This window comes from Salarias fasciatus, assembly GCF_902148845.1.
Source record: "Salarias fasciatus chromosome 7 unlocalized genomic scaffold, fSalaFa1.1 super_scaffold_4, whole genome shotgun sequence".
Taxonomy (NCBI): Eukaryota; Metazoa; Chordata; class Actinopteri; order Blenniiformes; family Blenniidae; genus Salarias; species Salarias fasciatus.
The window spans coordinates 6,828,945-6,849,618 of NW_021941229.1; the positions used below are offsets into that span (position 1 = coordinate 6,828,945).

Genomic DNA, 20,674 nt, shown 5'->3' on the forward strand with positions numbered 1-20,674 from the left:
GCCAGCCTCAGCCAGCAGCAGCACAGCAGAGACCTGCAAAGAGAGGTGACCGAACTGAAGGGGAGGATTAGAGACTCAGGCCATATTGTGTCCAGTTATATGGCAGAAAATGGGAGACTGGCAGAAAAACAGGTTCATCGGGGTGGAGGAAGATTTACCAAAAACAGTCGCTGGTATAAAGGAAACCCTCCTGAGTTTTCAGACATGCGCGCTCATATTGATGAGCTTCTCGCGACACTGAAAGACCGCGAAATGACGATTCTGCAGTTGAAGAATGAACTGAGGGAGAGCACGCAGAAATCTGTGGATGTTCCTGAAGTTCAGACGGAACAGCAGGAGAGTCAACACAGCTCAGACAAGTCAGTGGAGGAAGACCACAGGTTGACTGTAGTGTTGCCGGAGCAGAAGGACAAGACGGCCAGAGCAGAGGCAGACAGCCTCAGCCAGCAGCAGCACAGCAGAGACCTGCAAAGAGAAGTGACCGAACTGAAGGAGAAGATTAGGGACTCGGACCATATCGTGTCTAGTAATATGACAGAAAATGGGAGACTCTATGTAAAGGCAGAAAACCAGCGAGCTCGCGGTAGAGGAAGATTTTCAGAAAACCGTCTCTGGAATGAAGGAATTCCTCCTGAAATTTTAGACATGCGCGCTCATATCGATGAGCTTATCGCGACAGTGAATGACCGCGAAATGACGATTCTGCAGATGAAAAATGAACAGAGGGAGAGGACACAGAAATCTGTGGATGTTCCGGAAGTTCAGACCGAACAACCAGAGACACCAGACAAGTCAGTGGAGGAAGAACTCAACAGGATGGCTGCACTGTTGCAGGAGCAGAAGGAGAAGACGACCAGAGCTGAGGCAGACAGCCTCAGCCACCAGCAGCACATCACAGACCTGGAAAGAGAAGTGACCGAACTGAAGGGGAAGATTAGAGACTCAGACCATACTATGTCTAGTTATGTGACAGAAAATGGGAGACTCTATGAAATGCTCAAGAACACGTCTGCACTGCTGGTAGACAGAGGAGAGCTGGAGCTCCAAAAAGAGGAGGAGTGGACAATGAGGCTCGGAGCTCTTGAAGAGAAGCTGGAGCAGGAGGTGAAGGAGAGAAAGAGGATGGAGGAAGAGAAGAAGGCCTCGTTGGCTGATCAAATGTCCCTCCAGAACGAGAGGAACTCCCTCCAGGCTGAGAAGATCAGATTAGAGGAGACCAACAGAGTTTTATTAGAGACAGTCCAGGCCAAGAAAAAGAAAAAAAGAGGCTTCTGGAGGCATTTTGGCAAAAACAAACACAGCAGAGAGAAGAAGGCAGAGCATGTGGAGAAAAAGAATGTTGCCTCCGAAGAGACAAAGGATCTCTGTGGCAAAAGGACTGTATTAGTCCATGTGAAAAATACTGCTGGAATTGATGATTTGAAAACAGCTGAGAGCACCATCGCAGCTTCGGAGACTGTAGAGCTCAAAGAGAAGAAAGAACGAAAAGTATCGGAGGCGCTGGTGAAAACGCAGGACGACCAGAGGGACCATGACAGCAGGCACAAGGGTTTCTGGCACAGATTGTTCCGTAGAAGGACGACGTGTGACCTTGATCAATAAGAAGCTGCTGTGGGACCCGTCACTTCTATCGTCCAAAGCAGGAAGTTTGGGGGAGCTGGGGGTTGCGATACCCTGGCTGGAGAAGCAGAAAGAAAAGAAAAAAAAAGAGAGAAAACGGAAGAAAACAAGGAAAGAAAAAAAGAGAGAAAAAGAAAGACAATGAAAACATCATAGGAAGAAAGACAAAAAAAAGAGCAGCAAAAAAAAAAAAAACATTTACATGAGGGGGCTAGATGGGGGGTGGGGGTGGGGGTTGTAATACCCTGTCTCCAGGGGTATAAAGATGGAGCACAGGTGGGGGTGTCCATAGTTGCATGATCACGCTGATCTTTAATCTCTCAGCACTCTTCATATTCTGCATGTGGAGAAGCAGAAAAAAGAGAGAAAAAGAAAGACAAAGAAAAATTCTAAGAAGAAAGACAAAAAAAAGAGCAGCAGAAAAAAAAAATAAACATTTAAACCCATTTTACACTGTCTGTGTCTCTGATTCAACAGATTCCCAAGCGATCTATCAGCTTCATTGAGAAAAGTTTAATCCAACACTGTGACGCCGCCTGGTGGAACAGCCGGGGCCCCAACCTGGAGACAGGCCTGGGGTTGGGGCTCGTACGCAAGCACCTGGTGGCCCGGCCTAAAAGCATGTCATGATAGTGTTGGTGTTGATTTTACGGGTTAAAAATGTACTTAATTCAAGATTTTACTGTTTAAAAAAAGTATAGTTTCAAAAACAAGGTTAACCTCAACATTTACATTAGAAAAAAAAAAATCTATGATAAAATACTGGATACATCTGCGGTATAAAGCAGATGAGCAGTGTGGAGATACATTTATAATTACTTTTTATCATGTTTTATCACTGATTTGTAGAAGAATAAGTTGATAAATAAAATTAAACCAGGGGACCCTGGGTAGGACAGTAACCTTTGCGCCTTGCTAGAGGCAGGCACAAGGAATAAAGTAACTCTCTACTCTTAAAAAACAAAACAAAACAAAAACTACACTGGACTTTTCATCTGTATGACGAGTAGATAATGTCTGAATTTAAGGGAACTTTTCCTAAATTCCCTGTGGGTTTGTGATTGAGGCTTTGTTGTTTTAGTCAGGCAACCCGTTCGGACAGCTATGGGGTCCGGACGGAGCTTACCTCCGGTGCGACGGCAGATCGTTTGATTAACGGAGAATGCGTTTATGAAGCGAGTGAGTTCTTAAAGCATATTAATATTTATGTCAGACAAATGTTGGTACCCGTCTTAGCCTTTGTTAGCCGCCGTGTGTGTTTTTAAGTGGGCCATTTTGAATGTCAATTCAGTTCCTTCATGTTTGAAGCTAATGCTAATCGGCTAGCTGTGCTTTGCTGCTTGTTATCATAAGGTGTGTGTATGTGGGATGCTACCAGGGCGAATTTAAGTTTTTGATTGCCTTCAAACCGTGTAGAGATGATTATGCTTTAATACTGTTGTATAGGATTGTTTATTGTCATTTATTATTTGTATCTTTTATTTCTTATTTTGTGACAGAAACCATTCTACATTCCACCATCATTCAATTATTCTACCATTCTGTCATTTATTCATCATCCATTCAGTTGATTTTGCTAGTCCTTCACCACTATTAAAGAATTGATAAATTGATGCGCTTTCACTGGAAAGGTTTTCATGTAAATTAAAAAAAAAGGCTAAATTAAAAAATAGCAGCATACTAATAGCAGCATGACATGGATTTAATGTTCAGATAAAGTGTCAGAATAAATGCTGAATATTGAGTCAAACTTGAGTCAAAATTTGTAAAAGAAATTCACATGAAGCTGAAAATAAACTGGAAAAGATCCAATTAAAACTTGTCAGTTTCTGCAATTTAAGGTGAAATATTGAACTTGCTAACAAAAAGTTGGAATGTCTTAAAATGGAAAAAAGATAAAAGTTCATAACAGCATGAATTTAATTTTTGTATCAGTTTTTATTCACAAAATGCAGCTTAAAGAAAGAAAAGATGTTTCTACATTTTTACACAGAACCTCAAACAGGTTCTGTTTGATTTGCTGTTTGATCTTATTTGTGGACATTTCGCACATGATGAGCTTCAAACACAAACAGAGCTGAGGTCATGACTGTCACAACACAGCAGCCGGTCGACTCTCACCCTGCCGCTGTGCCGCTTCTGGGACTGCCGCTGCGCAGACTACCTGCTGATCGCTGAGCCGACCGGCTGCCAACACTTGTTTTTCTGTCTCCAGCTGCTTGTCAGTCGTGTCGCTCACTCTGGTCTGAAACTCCTCGGGCACCACAAACTGCTTCTCACTGCAGCGTCGGACTTGAACCCTCCTGGTGTTATCTGAAGCTTTTGACTTGAACTTTATTAACCCTGAACTAACTCAGGTTCCCTGGTGGTGATTAGCAACGTTACATCAAGTCCCATCATGAGAGCTGCTGGTTGATTAGTTAATCTCTGCTTCTGTTTGTCATTGGTTCATGACAGGAGCGTCAAACAGGGTGAAATAGTGGTAAACTTAAATTTAAATTTACACTTGTTGCACAAAACTAAAATAATTTCTATGGAAAATGACTATAATCTGAACATAATGCAAATTTGAATGATACTTTCTGGTGTAAAATGCAGTGAAAGGCTTCAGAACCTTTTCCTGTGTCTGCTGCATCATGGATGTTTTTAGAGTCACGCTGACAGCAGGGCTCTGAGGCTGGTTGGATGGTGTTGATCCCAGATTCTGTGTTGTTGTATCTGCTTCTCTTAAAATCTACTTTTCATCATTTGGTGGTTTAGGCTTGGAGCCTTTTACTTTTTGTGTGAATTACATGAAGAGAGACTCAGTTTCTGAGCGCCGTCTCGTCTCGTCTTGTCTTCCAGAAGCTAACGTGAGCACGTCGATCCAGGTGGACTCCACCGCCCGGGGCTCGGCCGCTGCCTGGGCCATCCTGCCCGTCTGTGAGGACAAACCACCTCATTCCAGCTCTTCTCTCGCTCGGCGGTTTGGAGTTGGTGGTGGAGTTACGGTGTGTCTCTCCCTCCTCAGTGCTGCTGGCCATGGCTGCCGCAGGCGGATACCTGATGTGGAGAAACTGGCAGCTGAGGAACCAGAAGAGCATGAACTTCGACAATCCCGTCTACCTGAAGACCACAGAAGAAGACCTGAACATCGACATCACGCGGCACGGCGCCAACGTGGGACACACCTACCCCGCTGTGAGTGACGGCGCCACGCTGGCACTATAAACATAACGGCAACATTTTATTATTACTGCTCATGGCGTCTTCTTTTGCTGCTCTTCCACATATTTACTGACTGCATTAACAATTGAAGCTTTTTCCTTGTTGGACAAATGAAGGATTATTTAATCTAACCTGCCCATCTCTCCAGATTATCAACCAGTAATTTATTTTTATCAGATTTCTTGCCTTCATTGAACATTTTTATCACCATTTCGGTCATTTTGAATGTAATGAAGACAGTAACATAATTAAATAGAACCAGACAACTATTAACCCAACTATCAAACCAAACGCTCATTACTTCTTAAACTTATTTTTCTTCCCACTTCATCGGTAACGTAATCCAATATTGTGATACCTTTTCAAATATCCCATTACACTGTTAGCAGGTTAGTGGTTTTATCACATTTAAACTGGTCAGCAGGTAATCAGACTAATGACCATCATTACATGACCAACTTTAAACTTCTGTTGAGTCACAAAATGAAAAAATAACATTTTATACTTTATAACTTTGTAGAATTTGAAGCTTTTATCCCCACGTATTTTACAGATTTCCTTTTTCTAAACATTTTTCACAAATTGCCTCCCGAGTCGAGGCAGATGTTTGATTTACATGTGAGCCGTTCTTGGCAACGACATGAAAGAGAAACTATTTGAGCACAAGGTTTGTGCTTGAAGTAGTGTTCTAAATTCCACATCTGACAAATTCCACTTCAGAAGCAAAAATATCTGCTAATAAAAGCTCAATTTGACGAGCAAAAGCGTGGTATGTACGCTCGTTGATTCAGTTCAGGTTGGAAATGGGAAATAAATTCAATAAATTCCAGCGAGCTCAGTTGGAAAATGTTTAAAATAATCCGGTTGGACATGAAAGAGGTCAGAAAAAGTTGCCATTAGGTTCCAGAAAGATGTATAAAGTAGGAAAGACTCTAAAACGCTGGCGTGCAGCTCCTGCAGAAAGTGAAGGTCTTCTTCAGGCCGGTGACCTCTGCTCTCAGGCCGACCTCTCGTCCTGCTCTAATCCGCCCGGCGTTATCAGACTGTCCCTCTCAGATTAAACGGATTAACCTAAACCCGGACGGAGATGGACACAAACCACTGCTCTCCCTCGGACAGCTGCAGGAGACAGCAGCTCCTGGGAAAAGACGCCCAACACTCAGACTGTTTTTCTGATTTAATTTCGTGGGAAATGGTGAAAACGTCTCTTTTGGTAGCGAAGGTTGTCGAGTCCTGTTCTCCTCCGTCTGCAGGTTGAGCTTATGTCACCGTCTGTCCCTCTGTCCTCCTCCAGATCTCCATCGTGAGCACAGACGACGATTTATCCTGATCCAGTTGGTCGTCGAGTTTTTTTTCTTCTTCCTCCTTTCTTTTCTTCGTCTTGCGGCAGCTGACGGCGCCGCGTGGCGCCCCCTGGCGGTCCGCGGCGGCAGCTGCAGCCCTCACGGTCCGACCACATGCCTTCTGAAGTGCATTACGTCCTTTATCTGTGGCCAAGACCAACCTTTATTTATTATGTGAATATCCAGAGTGTCAAAGACTTTTTTTCTTTTTCTTTGTTAGTTTTTTCTGTTTTTCTTTCCGGGCCACAGACCACTTCCTGCCATTTCTTTTGCCCCGCCCTGATAGAGGAGCCCGTTGAGACGGATTTCCACAGCGGGGAATCTCTCTGGACTCAGACTAACTCTGCCGGTCAGCATTTTGAAACTGCATCGGAGCTCTCAGGAACCGACACGGTAAATGTCTGAAGGCGGCCGGAGACTCGCCGAGAAATGAGGCCCGAACACTGAATCCCTCTCCGACTGCTTCCTCCTGTCCATCCTGTCAAAACCTGATGGATTTGGGCCACATCGCCTCTCCTGGTTAATTTAATTTATGAAGTTGATGCTTTTTCCTTCTTCTTTTTTCCTCAGTCAGTATTATTCTTATTGAAGATATGTAAAAAAAATCACCATGGTTACAGCGTTTGTAAAGGATGTATATATTTCGCCATCAATGCCAGAGACATGAGCGTCAATCAGGACTCTTCAATGCACTTTGATCAAATGTTGCTTCTGTAAATAAGATTGTATACATTTGACATGGAATCAACCTTTTGCTATGGCCGGGTGTCGAACCCGGGTTAGAGCTCACATGTATTTAAGAAGAAAAAAAAAAGGAAAGAAAAAAAAAAACTTGGAACACAAATGAATTTGGTAAAACTATTTTGTATGTTTGTGTGCTGTTGCTGTGAACTTTTTCTAGCCTTGTACAGTGATGGGGAGGGGATGGGGGGGCGGGGGGCGCACAATGAAGATCTAACAGGCTCTGTATCCGTGAAGAAACCCGATTGGCAGAAACCCACTTCGATTAAAAACCTGATCCACAACAGTGTTGAGAAGGCGCCGTCATTTCTTCCTGTGGAGCGAGAAAAAACAAACCTGAGTAGATGAGAAGGAGCTCTGTGTTTTGTTGGGACATGTTTTTCTACTGGTTTTTTTTGTTTTATTTTCACCCTGAAACCCAGTACCTCTGACATGAAGCTGTTTTCAGGATTAACTGTATGAAAATGGTGAAACTGCGAAGAGAACCGATCCGGCTGTAAACTCGGTCCGTCTCGTCTCGGCCGGGCGGAGGAGGGTCGGGGTTTAGGCGTCTGAGGAAAGTGGGTCGAGACGGTGGCTGGAGTGTTTATTTGGCAGGAGTCCGTCGGTTCGCTAATTATCCCTCCATGTTAAACTGTGACCAGGATTAATAATCTCCACCCATCCCAGTGGGACTAAGTATGTCAGACGTTAACTTGGATTAAGATTTGAGCCTCAGACGGAGGAAAAGCCTTCAGGCCCGTCAGTTATTCAGGTTTTTGGCTTTTTTGAATGAAACTTATTTCAATCTGAAGTCACCTGGGCAAAGAAATCCTTTCCATCACGATCATCTATTCCATAAAATAAAGGCTTCATTTCATCCCTGATTGAAGAGCTATTAATGATTTAAGAGAAAAACATCTGTTTCCAGTCGAGTCGAGTGCTTTGAAATTTAACATTGGATTATGAAATGTGATTCTGTCTGCATATAATCACGAGTACAAACATCACGTTCTTAACCGAACGCCACACAGTGATAACATGTCTGAGCTCTGTTCTGTCAAACATTCGTTGTTCTGGTGGAAAAAGTAAATCTTCAGATTTTAGTGTTGGAACCTCCTCTGGAGGAGCTTTGGATCATTTTTCTTCCAGAGCTGCTTCAGTCTGAACGTTTGTTTGTTCCTCGGCATCTTCACTGGATTCAGCTTTTGGCTTCTATTAAACTCCTCCTCAAGGTGAACTTCCTGCTTTTTTTTAATAATTTTCTCGAAGATTTACTACGATGTTAAGGCCTGACTCTGTCTCCATGGGGACAGAGGAAACTGCAACTTTTTTAAAACAATTATTTATTAAATTGTAAATTAAGCAGAGCCCATCTGTTTCCAGTAAGCTGTGTTTTCTCCTGTCACGGAGGCAAAGTCGGAGCGTTTCTGAAGAGTTCCACCTTTGACTGCCTCACCAGTGGCTCCGTGCACCGCCATCGATTGACCGGACACCCGAGACGCTTCTAACATTTGACGCTTTCACCTGAAAATTGAGAACCGCCGCAGACATGTTTGCATCCGGATCTGTTGAGAAACCGTCAAATGAGAGAGCTTCATCCCTCTTTACGTTGAGCCACAAATCCTTTTTTCCAGCTGAATGAGTCGGTAATGTTCCCACCATGAGCATCAGAAGCTTTTATTAAAACGTGCTGTAAAACCTCGGATGTGCCGGACTGGTGGGAGTGGGAGGAGACGGAGCGAGGCAGACACAAGAGGATCATGGTATTTAAAACTTTAAGCGCCCACATCATGACAGTCGGCAGTGGCATTAGACCACCACACTCACTTAATACCGCTCTTCAGTGTGTGTGTGTGGCGGAGCCTGGGTGCACAGTGTGCATGGAGCTGCTGTTTGACCTGCAGTCAGCCTGAAGACGTGCAGCAGCAGGGATGCTGAGCCATCTCCGAGCTCGCAGCAGGAGTCTGTTCTCCAGCTACAAACCCGAAGCTGTCAAAGAGCCGCTGGACCCGCTGGACCTGATCAACGCCTTCGTGAAGCCATGGAACTCCATGCAGGTCAGACGCCTCATCGTTTTATCGCACTGAAATCTCAACTTCTCATGTTTATTTCGCTAGTATTGCCGTTCATTGTGTGACGTGTCTGTGAAGGACCTGAGCCGAGACATCTACGACCTTTACGCCGAGTATGAAGACGAGGAGGTGGAGGATCGCCTGCCTGTGTCTCCATCCCGCCTGCTCCTCTCTCCAACCAAACATTTCACTCTCAACATCAACGTCGGAGGAACGGTATCTTCATTTCAGACTTTTTATTCATATTAGAGGAACTCTTGAATGACCTGAAATTCAAAATGCTGCATTAACAGATTAAAAAGTGATCCTCTGTCGACACAGTTTTCTGTTCCGTCTGGCTTCCTCCAGGTTTACCACCTGCCCTACAGGCTGGCTGCCAGATATCCGAAGACGCGGATCGGCCGCCTGGCCACGTCCACGGACCACAGCAGGAAGCTGGACCTGTGCGACGACTACGTGGTCCAGAGCAACGAGTTCTTCTTCGACCGGGACCCCCAGATCTTCCACAACATCTTCAACTTCTACAGGTGCAGAAAGTCTCTGTCACCTTAACTTCATCCTGGAATCTTGGTTTTGCTGTTGTTAAAGATCTCTTCTCGTCCATCAGAACCGGGGTGTTGTGGATTAAAGACGAGCTGTGTCCTCGCAGCTTTCTGGAGGAGATCAACTACTGGGGCGTCCGGATCAAGAACTGCCAGCGCTGCTGCCGCATCTCCTTCGAGGAGCGGCAGGACGAGCTGAACGAGCAGCTGAAGATACAGAGTCAGCTGCTGCTGGAGGTCGGCCCGCTGGTGGGTGTCCCCTTTTTCAACTTCATCGTTTCAGGGTAACCAAACCTCTGTCCAATACCGGTTACAAATTAAATAAAACCAGCAGTAGAGATTTCTCCATTATATGCATATAAAGGAGGATAAACTGTGATGATACGGAGCTTTTAAAGCCATCATGTCCTGGTTTTGATCCATTTCTTCCTTCACACCGCTTTCGTGAGAAATCAGGTTTACAAAGACGCTCCGTCGCTTTTCCGATCAGTAAAAAGATCGATAACCAGCGTCCTGACTTGTTTAAAGTGCTGCAGATGAGATCAGATCAGCCTGATTCGGCAGCGTGTGTTTTTGGTTGCTGAGATTTCTGCCAGTAATCTGCAGACGGCCTCGGCGTCTGTCTGACCCACATCGTAAATGACAGATGGTCGGAGGAGAAGGAGCTTTTCCTTGGCACAGATTCCGACAGATGTCTCCCACACTGCCTCCAGCAGCCTCTTGTGTTTCCACGGTGTGATCGGCGCTCCCGTTGGTGGCCCAACATGACAACTACATCTTTTCCGAAACGTGTCCAGGTGGAGAAGGAGGAGGACGAGGCCGTGTTCCAGGGCATGCTCTACGGGCCGGTCCGCCGGAGGATCTGGAACCTGATGGAGAAGCCCTTTTCCTCCATCCCCGCCAAGCTGGTGGCCGTGGCCTCCTCCATGTTCGTGCTGGTGTCGCTGGTCGCCATGACGCTGAACACCGTGGACGAGATGCAGTACAAGGTGCTGTGTGTTCTGGCTTCCCGCCGCGCCGTGTGGGTCGGTTGGAGGGGTTGAAGCTCAAAGCGCCGTTTGTTGCAGACGGCGTCGGGCCAGCCCAGCGGCCGGTTCTACGGCGAGCACGTGGAGAGCTTCTGCATCACCTTCTTCACCGTGGAGTACCTCCTGCGCCTGGTCTCCACCCCGGACATCAGGTGTTTCGGACGCAGCGTGCTGAACACGGTGGACCTGATCGCCATCCTGCCGCACTACCTGCAGACGGTCCTGGAGTGCTTCGAGGACGAGGACATCCACCCCAACTCCGGAGACATCGAGACCGTCGGGCGTGTGGGAAAGGTGGGAGAGACTGAGACCTCCAGATTTAAGCTGCAGGTCTGTTTGACTCCTTCATCTTTCTCGTTGCAGGTGGGTCAAGTTTTAAGGATCATGCGCCTGATGAGGATCTTCCGGATCTTGAAGTTGGCTCGTCACTCGACGGGCCTGCGGGCCTTCGGCTTCACTCTGAGGCAGTGCTACCAGCAGGTCAGACTGTTTGCTGCCACACCTTTAAAAACTTGTGAACCAAAATGTGGAGGTGGCCTGTCTGAGAGGAGGGGGCGTGTCTGGCTGCAGGTGGGCTGCTTGCTGCTCTTCATCGGAATGGGCATCTTCATGTTCTCAGCCATGGTGTACACCGTGGAGCACGACGTTCACAACACCAACTTCACCTCCATGCCCGACGCCTGGTGGTGGGCCGCAGTGAGTGGACACACACACACACACACACACACACACACACACACACACACACACACACACACACACACACACACACACACACCTGATACAAAATTCAGGCGAAAGTCCCAATGCTATGTTCTCTTTGAATTGTGTCGCACATACAAATCTGATCAGAATATCTGCGCCACAGTTTCCCTTCAAGCTTCATGATTCCTGGAGTCAAAACCTCAACTTTCAAACAAGCTTTAATCTTAGTGCCACAACTTTATAAGCAACAAATTCATTTTAAGAAAAATTACTGGTGTGTAGAGTTTAATGTATGATTTGGCTTTATGGAAATGAATAGTTGGTATCATCTGCATACATGTGATTTCTAATTCTCTCTTTTTCCTCTCGTAATATAATCCAGTTTAACATATAGTAAGAAACTTGAAATCTTGAAATCAGATCATGTGCATGTGGTTCTCAGAGCTGAGCACAGCGTTGTGTAGATCAAATGATAGTAGTCTCGCTGACTCTGTCCTCGCTCTTCCTCTTCAGGTGAGTATTTCCACCGTGGGCTACGGCGACATGGTCCCAGAAACCAACCTGGGCCGCCTCTTCGCCTTCGCCTGCATCGCCTTCGGCGTCATCCTCAACGGGATGCCCATCTCCGTGCTCTACAACAAGTTCTCGGACTACTACACCAAGCTGAAGGCTCACGAGTACACGGCGGTCACCAAGGCACGCGGGAAGGTGCACTTTGCCAGAAGGGCGGCCAAAAGGTTCACGGAGTACCGTGATGATGCCGGGCAGCCCAGGCCGCACTGAGGCCAGGAGGGGGGAGGATTTTGCAGTCAGGAGTCGGATCCCGATGTACTTTCCTCTAAACTGCTGAGAAGTCAGAAAGTGAAGTTTCTGGTTCTGCTGGAGTCACCTTCACCCAGACGGTTTGGACTTCGACTCTCGGTACTCGGTACCTCTCTTTTTGGGCTTTTCCTGTTCAGAACACACCGTATCACGAATCAGTGTCTCCCTGAAGAGAGAACGCGGAGGGACTGTGATGAAAGCCAAGCGCCATGCTGGGCCAGGTTTCTACTCAAAGGATTTCAAGTGAAAATGCAAAATATTGGTGATTTGGGTTTCTGTTTACATGACAATGACGCTTGGAGCTGCTGAAACCTCACTTGGGGAAAAAAAAAAAAAAAAAGGCTTCCACAGTGGAAGTTTTTGAAAATGGTTCTACTCCATCTATATGGAAACGAGGGAAAATGCAACTTTATGGAAACACTCAGGCTCTGTGTCCATGGAGATGGTCGAAACACTGTGCATGTGTGTTAGGTTCTTTACCTTAAATAGTTAAAGAAAATGAGGACACGGACACAAGAATGAATCAGGCAGAGTCAAAATTACTGGCAAGGAGAGAAAAACTGTTTGTTTAGTATGGACACAATGCAACAGATGTAATCAGTTACAATAGGAAAAGAATAACGCACCCAGTCAGCATTTTGCAGACTGCAGAAAGCTCATCCATCCTGCTGACTGAACTTTGGTTTCCTGTGCAGTGTTCAATACGTTTACCAATGAAAACATTTAGCAGCGATAGTTAAACATAATATTTCCAACAATGTGCACCACAGCTGTCGCTCTTCTGCACATGAGAGGGTAGATGGACGACAACAATGTTTGCCTCCAGAGTGTCATGACTCCCCGTCCACGTTGTCCTGGGACTTGGTAGTTTTAGAGTTAACAGTCACCGTAATAGAATTTCTGTCTTTTCCAATACGTTTCCGTGTAAACACAAAACTTTTCCAGAATGAAAAACACAAAGTGTTGAAACATTGTCGTGTGAACAGGACCCTGTTTCCATCCTCTCATGTCCACCTCGTCCTGCTGTCCCACTTCCCCAGACAAACCCCTCCACAGCCGGTGGGGATCGGTATTTATATGAAGCATTAAAGAAAGCCGAGATGATCAGTGGTGAAAATAAAATGAAATCTTTTCTGTGTGAAGTTTGCATGTTTTTGCTGATTGTGCGGCTTCAGCTTCCTCTCACAATTCAAAAACATCTGCCTGCGTGCGCCAGTGCAGATGGATGGATGCTGTATGAATAAACATGCTGTATCTTGTTGACCCGGCTTAACTGATGACATTTCATCAAGTTAAAAAACTGGATGGATTTTAAAACTCTTTATTTTGAAAGGAGCTTCAGAAAATGCCCACAAAAATGTTTTCACCATCAAGTGTGTCAAGATGATCACTTATTCATAATTTCTAATCTATTGAAGCCTACCTAAATTTAGATATGTTGATTTACACACCACTAACCCTGAGTGAAACTATTATTGCCTTTATCTGTAGCACCACAGTCACATCTTTTCTCATGCAGTGGGAGAACTGCGACCATGTGGTGTGCGCAGAACTACAAAATACACTCGCCAACAAATACTTTTCCTTTTAAATGACCAAAGGAATATGCTTTAGATTCTGTGGAATAGCAACATAAAGAAGTTACAGAAACTCAAATCAACAAGTTGAACAAGGAGCACAAGAATAACATAACATGACATTTCCTTTAATCACTTTGTATTTTACAGCTGTTGTGAAGGTTGACATTGAGTTAGTGTTTAATTTTATTTCAATTATATTTGAAACTCTTCGCTTAAAAGAAACGGTTGAATACAGACAGGAAGGCTTTCATTCGGAGTCACAACAGTTCGTTTTGAGAATGTTAAAATGATGTCAGTTCCCCAGTCTAACCACCAGGTGTCACTGTTTTCCCCAGATTCAGGAAGTCGAAGCGGTAATTTACGTGATGACGTTGACGTAGCGTGCCCCGCGTTCGCCCGACGTCACAAATGTGCGCCCGGAACTTGGACAATAATAAATCCCACGCTGTGAGGAGAGGCTTGTAGTTTTTGGACACACCGTGTGATATTTTCCGTCAGGATGGCCCAGCTATGGCAGGACAGCGAGGTCCAGGAGCTGCTCCTGATCCGCGGGGAAGAGGAGACTCGTCTGCGGGCAACGCGGACTGCGCGAGACGATATTCTGTGTACCAAAATAGCTGCCAGGTTGAGGACGCGAGGCATCGCCCGCGCGCCGCGGCAAGTCGTTAAAAAACTGAAGGAGTTGGAGAGCACATATCTTTCAATAACGGAGCAGAAAAGAGGAAGGACGAGACTCATCCTTCTCTCCAGGCTCCCTCGCTGTGGTGGTGTGTGAATGTGTTAAGTGTTTCTTGGATTATCTGTTGTATATTTTTGCAAGCATCTTAAGAGTAGCGTGAACAAATAAACCTTTTCAATTCACAAGTTGCTGTGCACCTTTACTACACAAACCCCAAGTAAAATACAAACAGAACCTGTAAGATGAAAACTTATTCAGCCCCTTTACACACCCTGTATACGACTTTGAATTATTCTTTAATATTGTGGTGTTTTGTGCAATCATGACAGCCTCATTCTCATCACTAGTGTGTTTCATTCGGACATTACATGGTCGTCCTGTACAACATCTTTACATGGTACACAACACCAATAACCTACAGTGGTAAACCTGTGTATAGAGTACAGATTTATTACATTTTTTGCACAGAAATCAAAAGGAAAACGATCACGTGAAATATAGATGCCAGTGTAAACTTATTTACCAACCTCAGCTAAGAGTGCAGATCAAATTTAGAAGGAAAATGTTTTTGGGGCTGTTGTCTTGATTTAAACAGATCCCCTGGTTTTGTAGAGGGGCATTGATAAATGAAATGTCTTTTTTTTTTTTGTAGATATTCCTGTGTATATTAATAATGAAAACAGGAACTTTCTGCAGACAGTTTTTAGTCGTTTTGTGACTCGTGACGCCCCCTTGTGGTACAAAGTGGGATTTTTAAAAAAACAGTCTGCTGATGTGGCCACACAAATCTGATTATTGCTGTTTTTGACTCAATACTGCACACTGTACAGAAACAGAAATAAACCTACACCCAGGTGGAGTCTCTGCAGGAAACTTCACATCAGAGTTACACCTGAGCAACAGTCCATGGTTTGCAGTGATCAAGATCTGATGGAAAAAGCTGAAATGAAACGCAAGCGAGCTTTTATTTGAAACACTTGACATTACTGCGCTGGTCTGTGTTTCCCTGGTGGACGGGGCTCCTGAAGAACGGCACCGCCTGTGTCCTCTTGTGTTCAACGTCAGCAGTTCGATGGATTTGTCATTTGGAAAAAAAAAAAGTCTACTTGTTGAGGTTCTCCAGCAGGATTTCCACTCCTTTGATGCTGCTGAGACTCTGGAGCTCCGAGGTGATGGACTTCAGCGCCTCCTTCACCTCCGCAGACACCGACTTATCGCAGCTGTTCAGGAGGCTGCAGGCACAGGAAGCATCGGCTCAGACACACGGTTCCAACAGCGTCAGCAGGAGACGGACGATGGTCTCAGTACAAGCTACTGACGATAAATACAGATAAAAACCTCTTTCTTTACTGATGACGATAAAGGTTTCCTTTCTGTTGTGCAAAAATATGAAAGCTGCATCTTCAGCGGCTCTGTCCACAGAACAGCTAAATCTTTCACCTTTTTGTATGCAAAGAGCTAAAAACTATCACTTTGTGGTGTGAACTGGGATTACGGGGATTATGTTGACAGATCAGTCATAAAGGAGGTGAGGCAGACCTGCAGAGCACCATGGCTCCTCTGTTGACGCGGACCCAGCTCTTCATGGTGTCTGTTCCCACCGTGTCCACCAGGATCCTGCCGAAGCGCTCTGAGGGGTCGAGAGGTCGAGAGGTCAAGGCGTCGACCCGGAGAAGAACAGAGAGGCGGCTGGAGGAGGGCGTCCGAGCGCCTTACCTTCCTTGCCGGCCTCCGCCAGTGCGACGTCCTGCTCGATGAGCCACTTGAGCACCAGGTGTCCGGCCGGGTGCTCGGCCATGTGCAGCTGTGGAGGAAACGCTGTTAATCGCCGTGTTTTGACGGGTGTGAGGACGCCTCCGGTCCGCCCGCTCACCTCTCCGTCCACGCCGCCCGGCACCAGCTCGTGGCTCGCCAGCCGAGCCACGGCCGTCATGGCGGGCCGCAGGTCCCCGCAGGCCGACGCCAGGATGTCGCTGATGGTGACGCTGGTCGCCTTGCTGATCACCATCTGGGCGGCGTTGCTGCAGAGGTACTCCAGCAGCGGCGGAGACACGACCTCCAGCAGCTCCTTCCTCCTCAGGGCCGTGTCCTTCTTACTGGACAGAGCAAAACACGCCGTGACGGAGACTCATCCACCTCCTGGTTGAACGCACGGCGCCCTGCATGCAGTTATTTTCTTACACACAGGTTTCTAAGTCGGCCGCTCCTTGGGGTTACCTGTGTGCGTTTCCGTCTCCCATCTCCAGCACCTTGATGATCTCCGGCAGCAGGTGAGCCGGGTCTCGGGGGCTCAGCAGGTACAGCATCACCTTCTTCCCGTATTTGTTCCCCATGACTTCATCCAGAGACGACAGGATCTCCTGAGCGGGCGGAGACAGAACAGATGAACGCCGTCCGTCCTCTTGCTGGATCATCGGCGCGTCCTCCGACATGCGAGAGTCTCTGCGGACTTACCGAGAGCACGGCCTGTTTGACCAGCTTGGTGTCGTCCACACAGTCGAATATGGCCAGAAGGACCAGATGGCCAAACTCCCCCTGTGGAGAGAGAGAGAGACACTGGGTGAAGAAATCAAACGAACCCACTGAACCAGGTGCTGACAGGCGGAGAAACTGACCGTGGCGAACTTCACCATGTACGTCTTCATGGTTTTGATGATGACTTTTCTGTCCTGAAACATGAAAAACAAACATTAAGACACTGATGTTTTTGTTCTACTTTACATTATATAGTGTGTGTGTGTGTGTGTGCGTGCGTGTGTGTGTGTGTGTACACACCTTGGCCGTGCCGTGCCACAGACAGTGCATCGCCACCCGGGCGCCGTCGTGTGTGTGCGCCATGTAGACGACCGACTCTCTGATGGACTCGATCATCTCCTGCTCACATCCAGACAGAGAGGAGACCGGAGTCGAGTCACGGCGTCGTTCAGAGGAACGCTCAGCTGCACGGATCAGAGACGAACACGGCGGCGGTGGGAAACGACACAGATCTGCTCACCGTTCTCTGCTTCTCAGGCGCCAGCAGGAAGAAATCCAGGAAGACTTTGTGGACCAGAGAGTGTTTGATCACCTGCTCTCTGAAACACACACAGGAAAAGAGTGAATAACACTAAAAGCTCAACATGACTTCTTTTCATCGCTGCTGTTCGCTGGGCCACAACATGTAACACGCAGAATGAACGCAGTTTGTGGAATCGATCTAAATGAGTTGAAACTTCTCCAGTCGGACTGCTGGGAATCGTTGCCGTTATAAACGGATCTCTTCCGCCATCTCTCCGGCTCTGTTAGACTCTCTTACTTCTGGGCCATGGGAGTCAGGATCTGCTTCATCTCATCCATGATGCCCTTCAGCTTGTCAGGATTCGCTGCCGCCACCTTCTCGATGGTGTTGCACTCCGCCGTCTGAACACAGGCAGAAAAGCGTCGGTTAGAATCCTTGAGAGAGCCTGCCTTGCTTGCAGGGTCGGAGGAAGGAGGGTGCACCTTGCAGACGGCGTACGTGTTCCCGTACAGGTCGTCCGTGAGCAGGAGCCGCTGAGCCAGCACCGCCTTGTCGTTGTAGGCGTACTCGATGATGGAAGAGGCGGCAGCGTGGCGGAGCATCGGCCGCACGTGACCTTTGAACGTCTGAATGACGGACGCCACCAGCTCCTTGTTCCTGAGGACGAACACACACACGGTTATCAAGGAGCCTGAAACGTGCCAGAGTGCTCCGTCCTCGTTACCCTGATCACTCTGGAGGAAGCTGACCAGACAGACTCACCCGTACATCAGCAGCTTCTTCACCACATGTCGGCCATATTGAGACTTGGACAGAGTGATGACGTCGTCTGTGGAAGAGAGGAAACGCTCCGGTTCAGCAGTGTGTCTCACCGACACAGGGCGCTTCTCAGTTCATTTATACAGTATTTCCACTGGAGCGTTTGCTGCACTTATGGGGAAAAGACAGAGATGACAGTGGAGGAGCAACATCCCGGGTTCACCTTTGATCTCCTCGAACACCTCCCTCCTCTGCTCGTGGCTGCCGAACTGGATGAAGCACTGCAGAACCCGCACCGCGTCGTGAGCAAACGCCATCTGCAGAGGACAGCACAGATCGGAAAACTTTAACAGCTGAACCAGGCCCGGATGAGACACAGCTAGACTTCCAACATCTAGAAAATAGCATCAATTAATTTATACTTTTGATTGACTTGATTGACATTAGCCAATCAGATCAATGAACGCAGCCACTAGAGGGGAAAAAACAAGAAAAGGCAATCTGACTCGTCCTGCTGGGTGTCGACTCTGGACGACGCCACTAGTCAGCAACGAGAATATTTTCACATCTTTAGGTTGTTAAAAAAAAAAAAAAATGTAATGACAGTCGTTGAAGCTGAAGCCTTAAAACAACAGTCAGAGAGAAAACAGACTTAAACTGTCGTCTGATTTTCAAACAAAGCAAACTGGAGCGACACCGACCTGCTTGACCTTCCCCCGGAGCAGATCATGAAGCTCCTTCATCAGCTTCTTCTTCAGTTCCTCTTCACACTTTTTTCTGTTGATGAAGACATGATGTCTGTGTGAGCATGCAGGAGGCGTGTGTGTGCACGTGTGTGTGTGTGTACATACTTCCTGAGCTCCTCCCACACTCTCTTCGACTGGCAGATGATCTGGAACATGTCCTTCCTCTCCGCCTCCTGCCTGCTCTTCTTCAGCTCTTTCTTCCTCTGCTGTCTGTTCTGCTTCAGCTCCTCCTTTCCCAGAATTCTCTTCTGCTCGCCTTTCACCCTCTTGGCGGTGGGACCTGGTTATATGAACACACATATTTACACACAGATGCACATTACAAGGAAAACACAAGGTTTTCTATTTACAGACTGAAAATGAACAAAATGAAAGACGTTTCCTTTTCTGTCATTTCGACCTGTGTTCAAGTTTTTGACTATAAAATGTTAGAATATTTTAAAATGCCATTTAAGATAGAACAGAGCGTAGCATCTATTCACACACTGCCCTGTGAGTCCTAAAGCAGCTCCATGTATCATTACAGACTCTTCTCATCGCCTCAGACGTGCTGCATGTCTGCAGTCACTTTTCTAAGAAGTGAAATAAAATAATAAACTTCAAACGCTTAAAAAATGACATTCAGCATCATAGAATTAAGTGCATTCAGATCAACGACTCTATGAATTTGCTATATTTCCACAAATAAACTAGTGATTTTTCCCTTTCACAGTTTTACACTGAAAAATGTAGGTTCTGAGAACATAGACTGTCAACAGACGCACTGCTGTGATGTAAGAAGAGAAATGGAATTATCATATCATCAATGTGTGACAGAAAACTGACAGCTGATATGAGAGCTTCCACAAAAACAGCTGTTTTCTCACCTTCACCCTCGTCTTCCTCCTCTTTGATCTCTGACAGTTTTCTCTTCCCAAACTTCTCTTTTCCGCCTTTGGAGAAAGCAAACTTGCCTCCATCCTTGGCCTTCCCAGGAGGTCTGCCCTTCTTCTCTGTGTTGTTAAACGCTTTGAAGGGCTTTTTGGCTCCCGGCTTTCCAAATGGCTTTCCTCCTGGCTTTCCTCCCGGTTTTCCTCCTGGTTTTCCTCCTAGTTTTCCTCCTGGTTTTCCTCCTGGTTTTCGACCGGGTTTTCCAGCAAATTTGGTCCCAAAGGAATCTGTATAATGTGATACATGTCTATCAGAAATCTGAATTTCTGATTCCTTGAATGCAACACAGTTCACATGTAGGATATAATGTAGGCAACACAGTTGTGTAAAGTTGACTTCACCTTTTCCTTTCAGTGTGTTCTTTCGATCTTTAGGAGAAAGAGGCTTTCTGGATTTAGCTTCCATTCTGTCATGGGATAAAAACAGAAGTCAGTTTAAGCCTGATGTGCTGCTCTGGTCACTCACTACAGTAACACATAACAACACTGTCTAAAACATGAATGAATGTTACAAATACACTCACAAACTTCCTCCAAACTAGTACTAAATAATAGATGAGCACAGATATCCGTGGGCACGCATGTTTTAAAGCGCCACATCGTGAGATTTACTGGATTAACGGGTTTTTCTAGTTTTTCTCCAGCGCGTAAAGCTCATAACACGAAGCCCGAGCACTGAAAACTGTCAACACACAAATACCACTGATACTAACCATAAAAATAAAAAACTAACGTGACATTTTGTGAATTTACTCACATTTCCAACACACGCGTACTTCCACATGCGTTCCTCGCGTCAACACGGTTTACGGCAGAAAACAGCCAATCACGTGAGGCCTACACTGTCGTAAAACGTGGCGTTTTGCGACGTTTCTCGCGGATTACAGCACAAACTTTTATTAAAATTACACTCTTCAAATT

At 46.3% G+C, this 20,674-nt stretch overlaps 3 protein-coding genes across 4 annotated transcripts in view; 2 read left to right on the forward strand and 1 right to left on the reverse strand.

Annotated features, from left to right (window-relative positions):
• vldlr (very low density lipoprotein receptor) overlaps nucleotides 1–7,072 on the forward strand; it is a 66,079-nt gene extending 59,007 nt beyond the window's left edge. For both annotated transcript variants that reach the window (XM_030084697.1, XM_030084698.1), the window contains 3 exons: nucleotides 4,465–4,542; nucleotides 4,631–4,800; nucleotides 6,122–7,072. In XM_030084697.1, coding sequence (XP_029940557.1) covers nucleotides 4,465–4,542; nucleotides 4,631–4,800; nucleotides 6,122–6,157 — 284 coding nt within the window. In that variant the 3' untranslated portion in view covers nucleotides 6,158–7,072. The remainder of the gene's footprint in view (nucleotides 1–4,464; nucleotides 4,543–4,630; nucleotides 4,801–6,121) is intronic.
• Nucleotides 7,073–8,805: 1,733 nt separating this feature from the next.
• Nucleotides 8,806–12,239, forward strand: kcnv2a (potassium channel, subfamily V, member 2a). Its single transcript, XM_030084718.1, has 9 exons — nucleotides 8,806–8,950; nucleotides 9,044–9,181; nucleotides 9,314–9,492; nucleotides 9,573–9,756; nucleotides 10,305–10,496; nucleotides 10,575–10,829; nucleotides 10,899–11,015; nucleotides 11,106–11,231; nucleotides 11,754–12,239. The coding sequence occupies exons 1-9, from the start codon at nucleotides 8,825–8,827 to the stop codon at nucleotides 12,021–12,023; spliced, it is 1,587 nt and encodes a 528-aa protein (XP_029940578.1). The 5' UTR covers nucleotides 8,806–8,824; the 3' UTR covers nucleotides 12,024–12,239.
• Nucleotides 12,240–15,417: 3,178 nt separating this feature from the next.
• On the reverse strand, nucleotides 15,418–20,559 carry pum3 (pumilio RNA-binding family member 3). Its single transcript, XM_030084704.1, has 18 exons — nucleotides 20,511–20,559; nucleotides 20,096–20,160; nucleotides 19,691–19,981; nucleotides 18,930–19,104; nucleotides 18,780–18,855; nucleotides 18,302–18,395; nucleotides 18,082–18,148; nucleotides 17,802–17,976; nucleotides 17,617–17,720; nucleotides 17,317–17,395; nucleotides 17,097–17,195; nucleotides 16,937–16,990; nucleotides 16,776–16,856; nucleotides 16,539–16,681; nucleotides 16,195–16,417; nucleotides 16,038–16,125; nucleotides 15,861–15,951; nucleotides 15,418–15,553 (listed from the first exon to the last, which is right to left on the reverse strand). Exons 2-18 carry the CDS (start codon nucleotides 20,157–20,159, stop codon nucleotides 15,424–15,426), a joined length of 2,034 nt encoding a protein of 677 aa, XP_029940564.1. The 5' UTR covers nucleotide 20,160; nucleotides 20,511–20,559; the 3' UTR covers nucleotides 15,418–15,423.
• Between the last annotated feature and the right edge of the window lie 115 nt (nucleotides 20,560–20,674).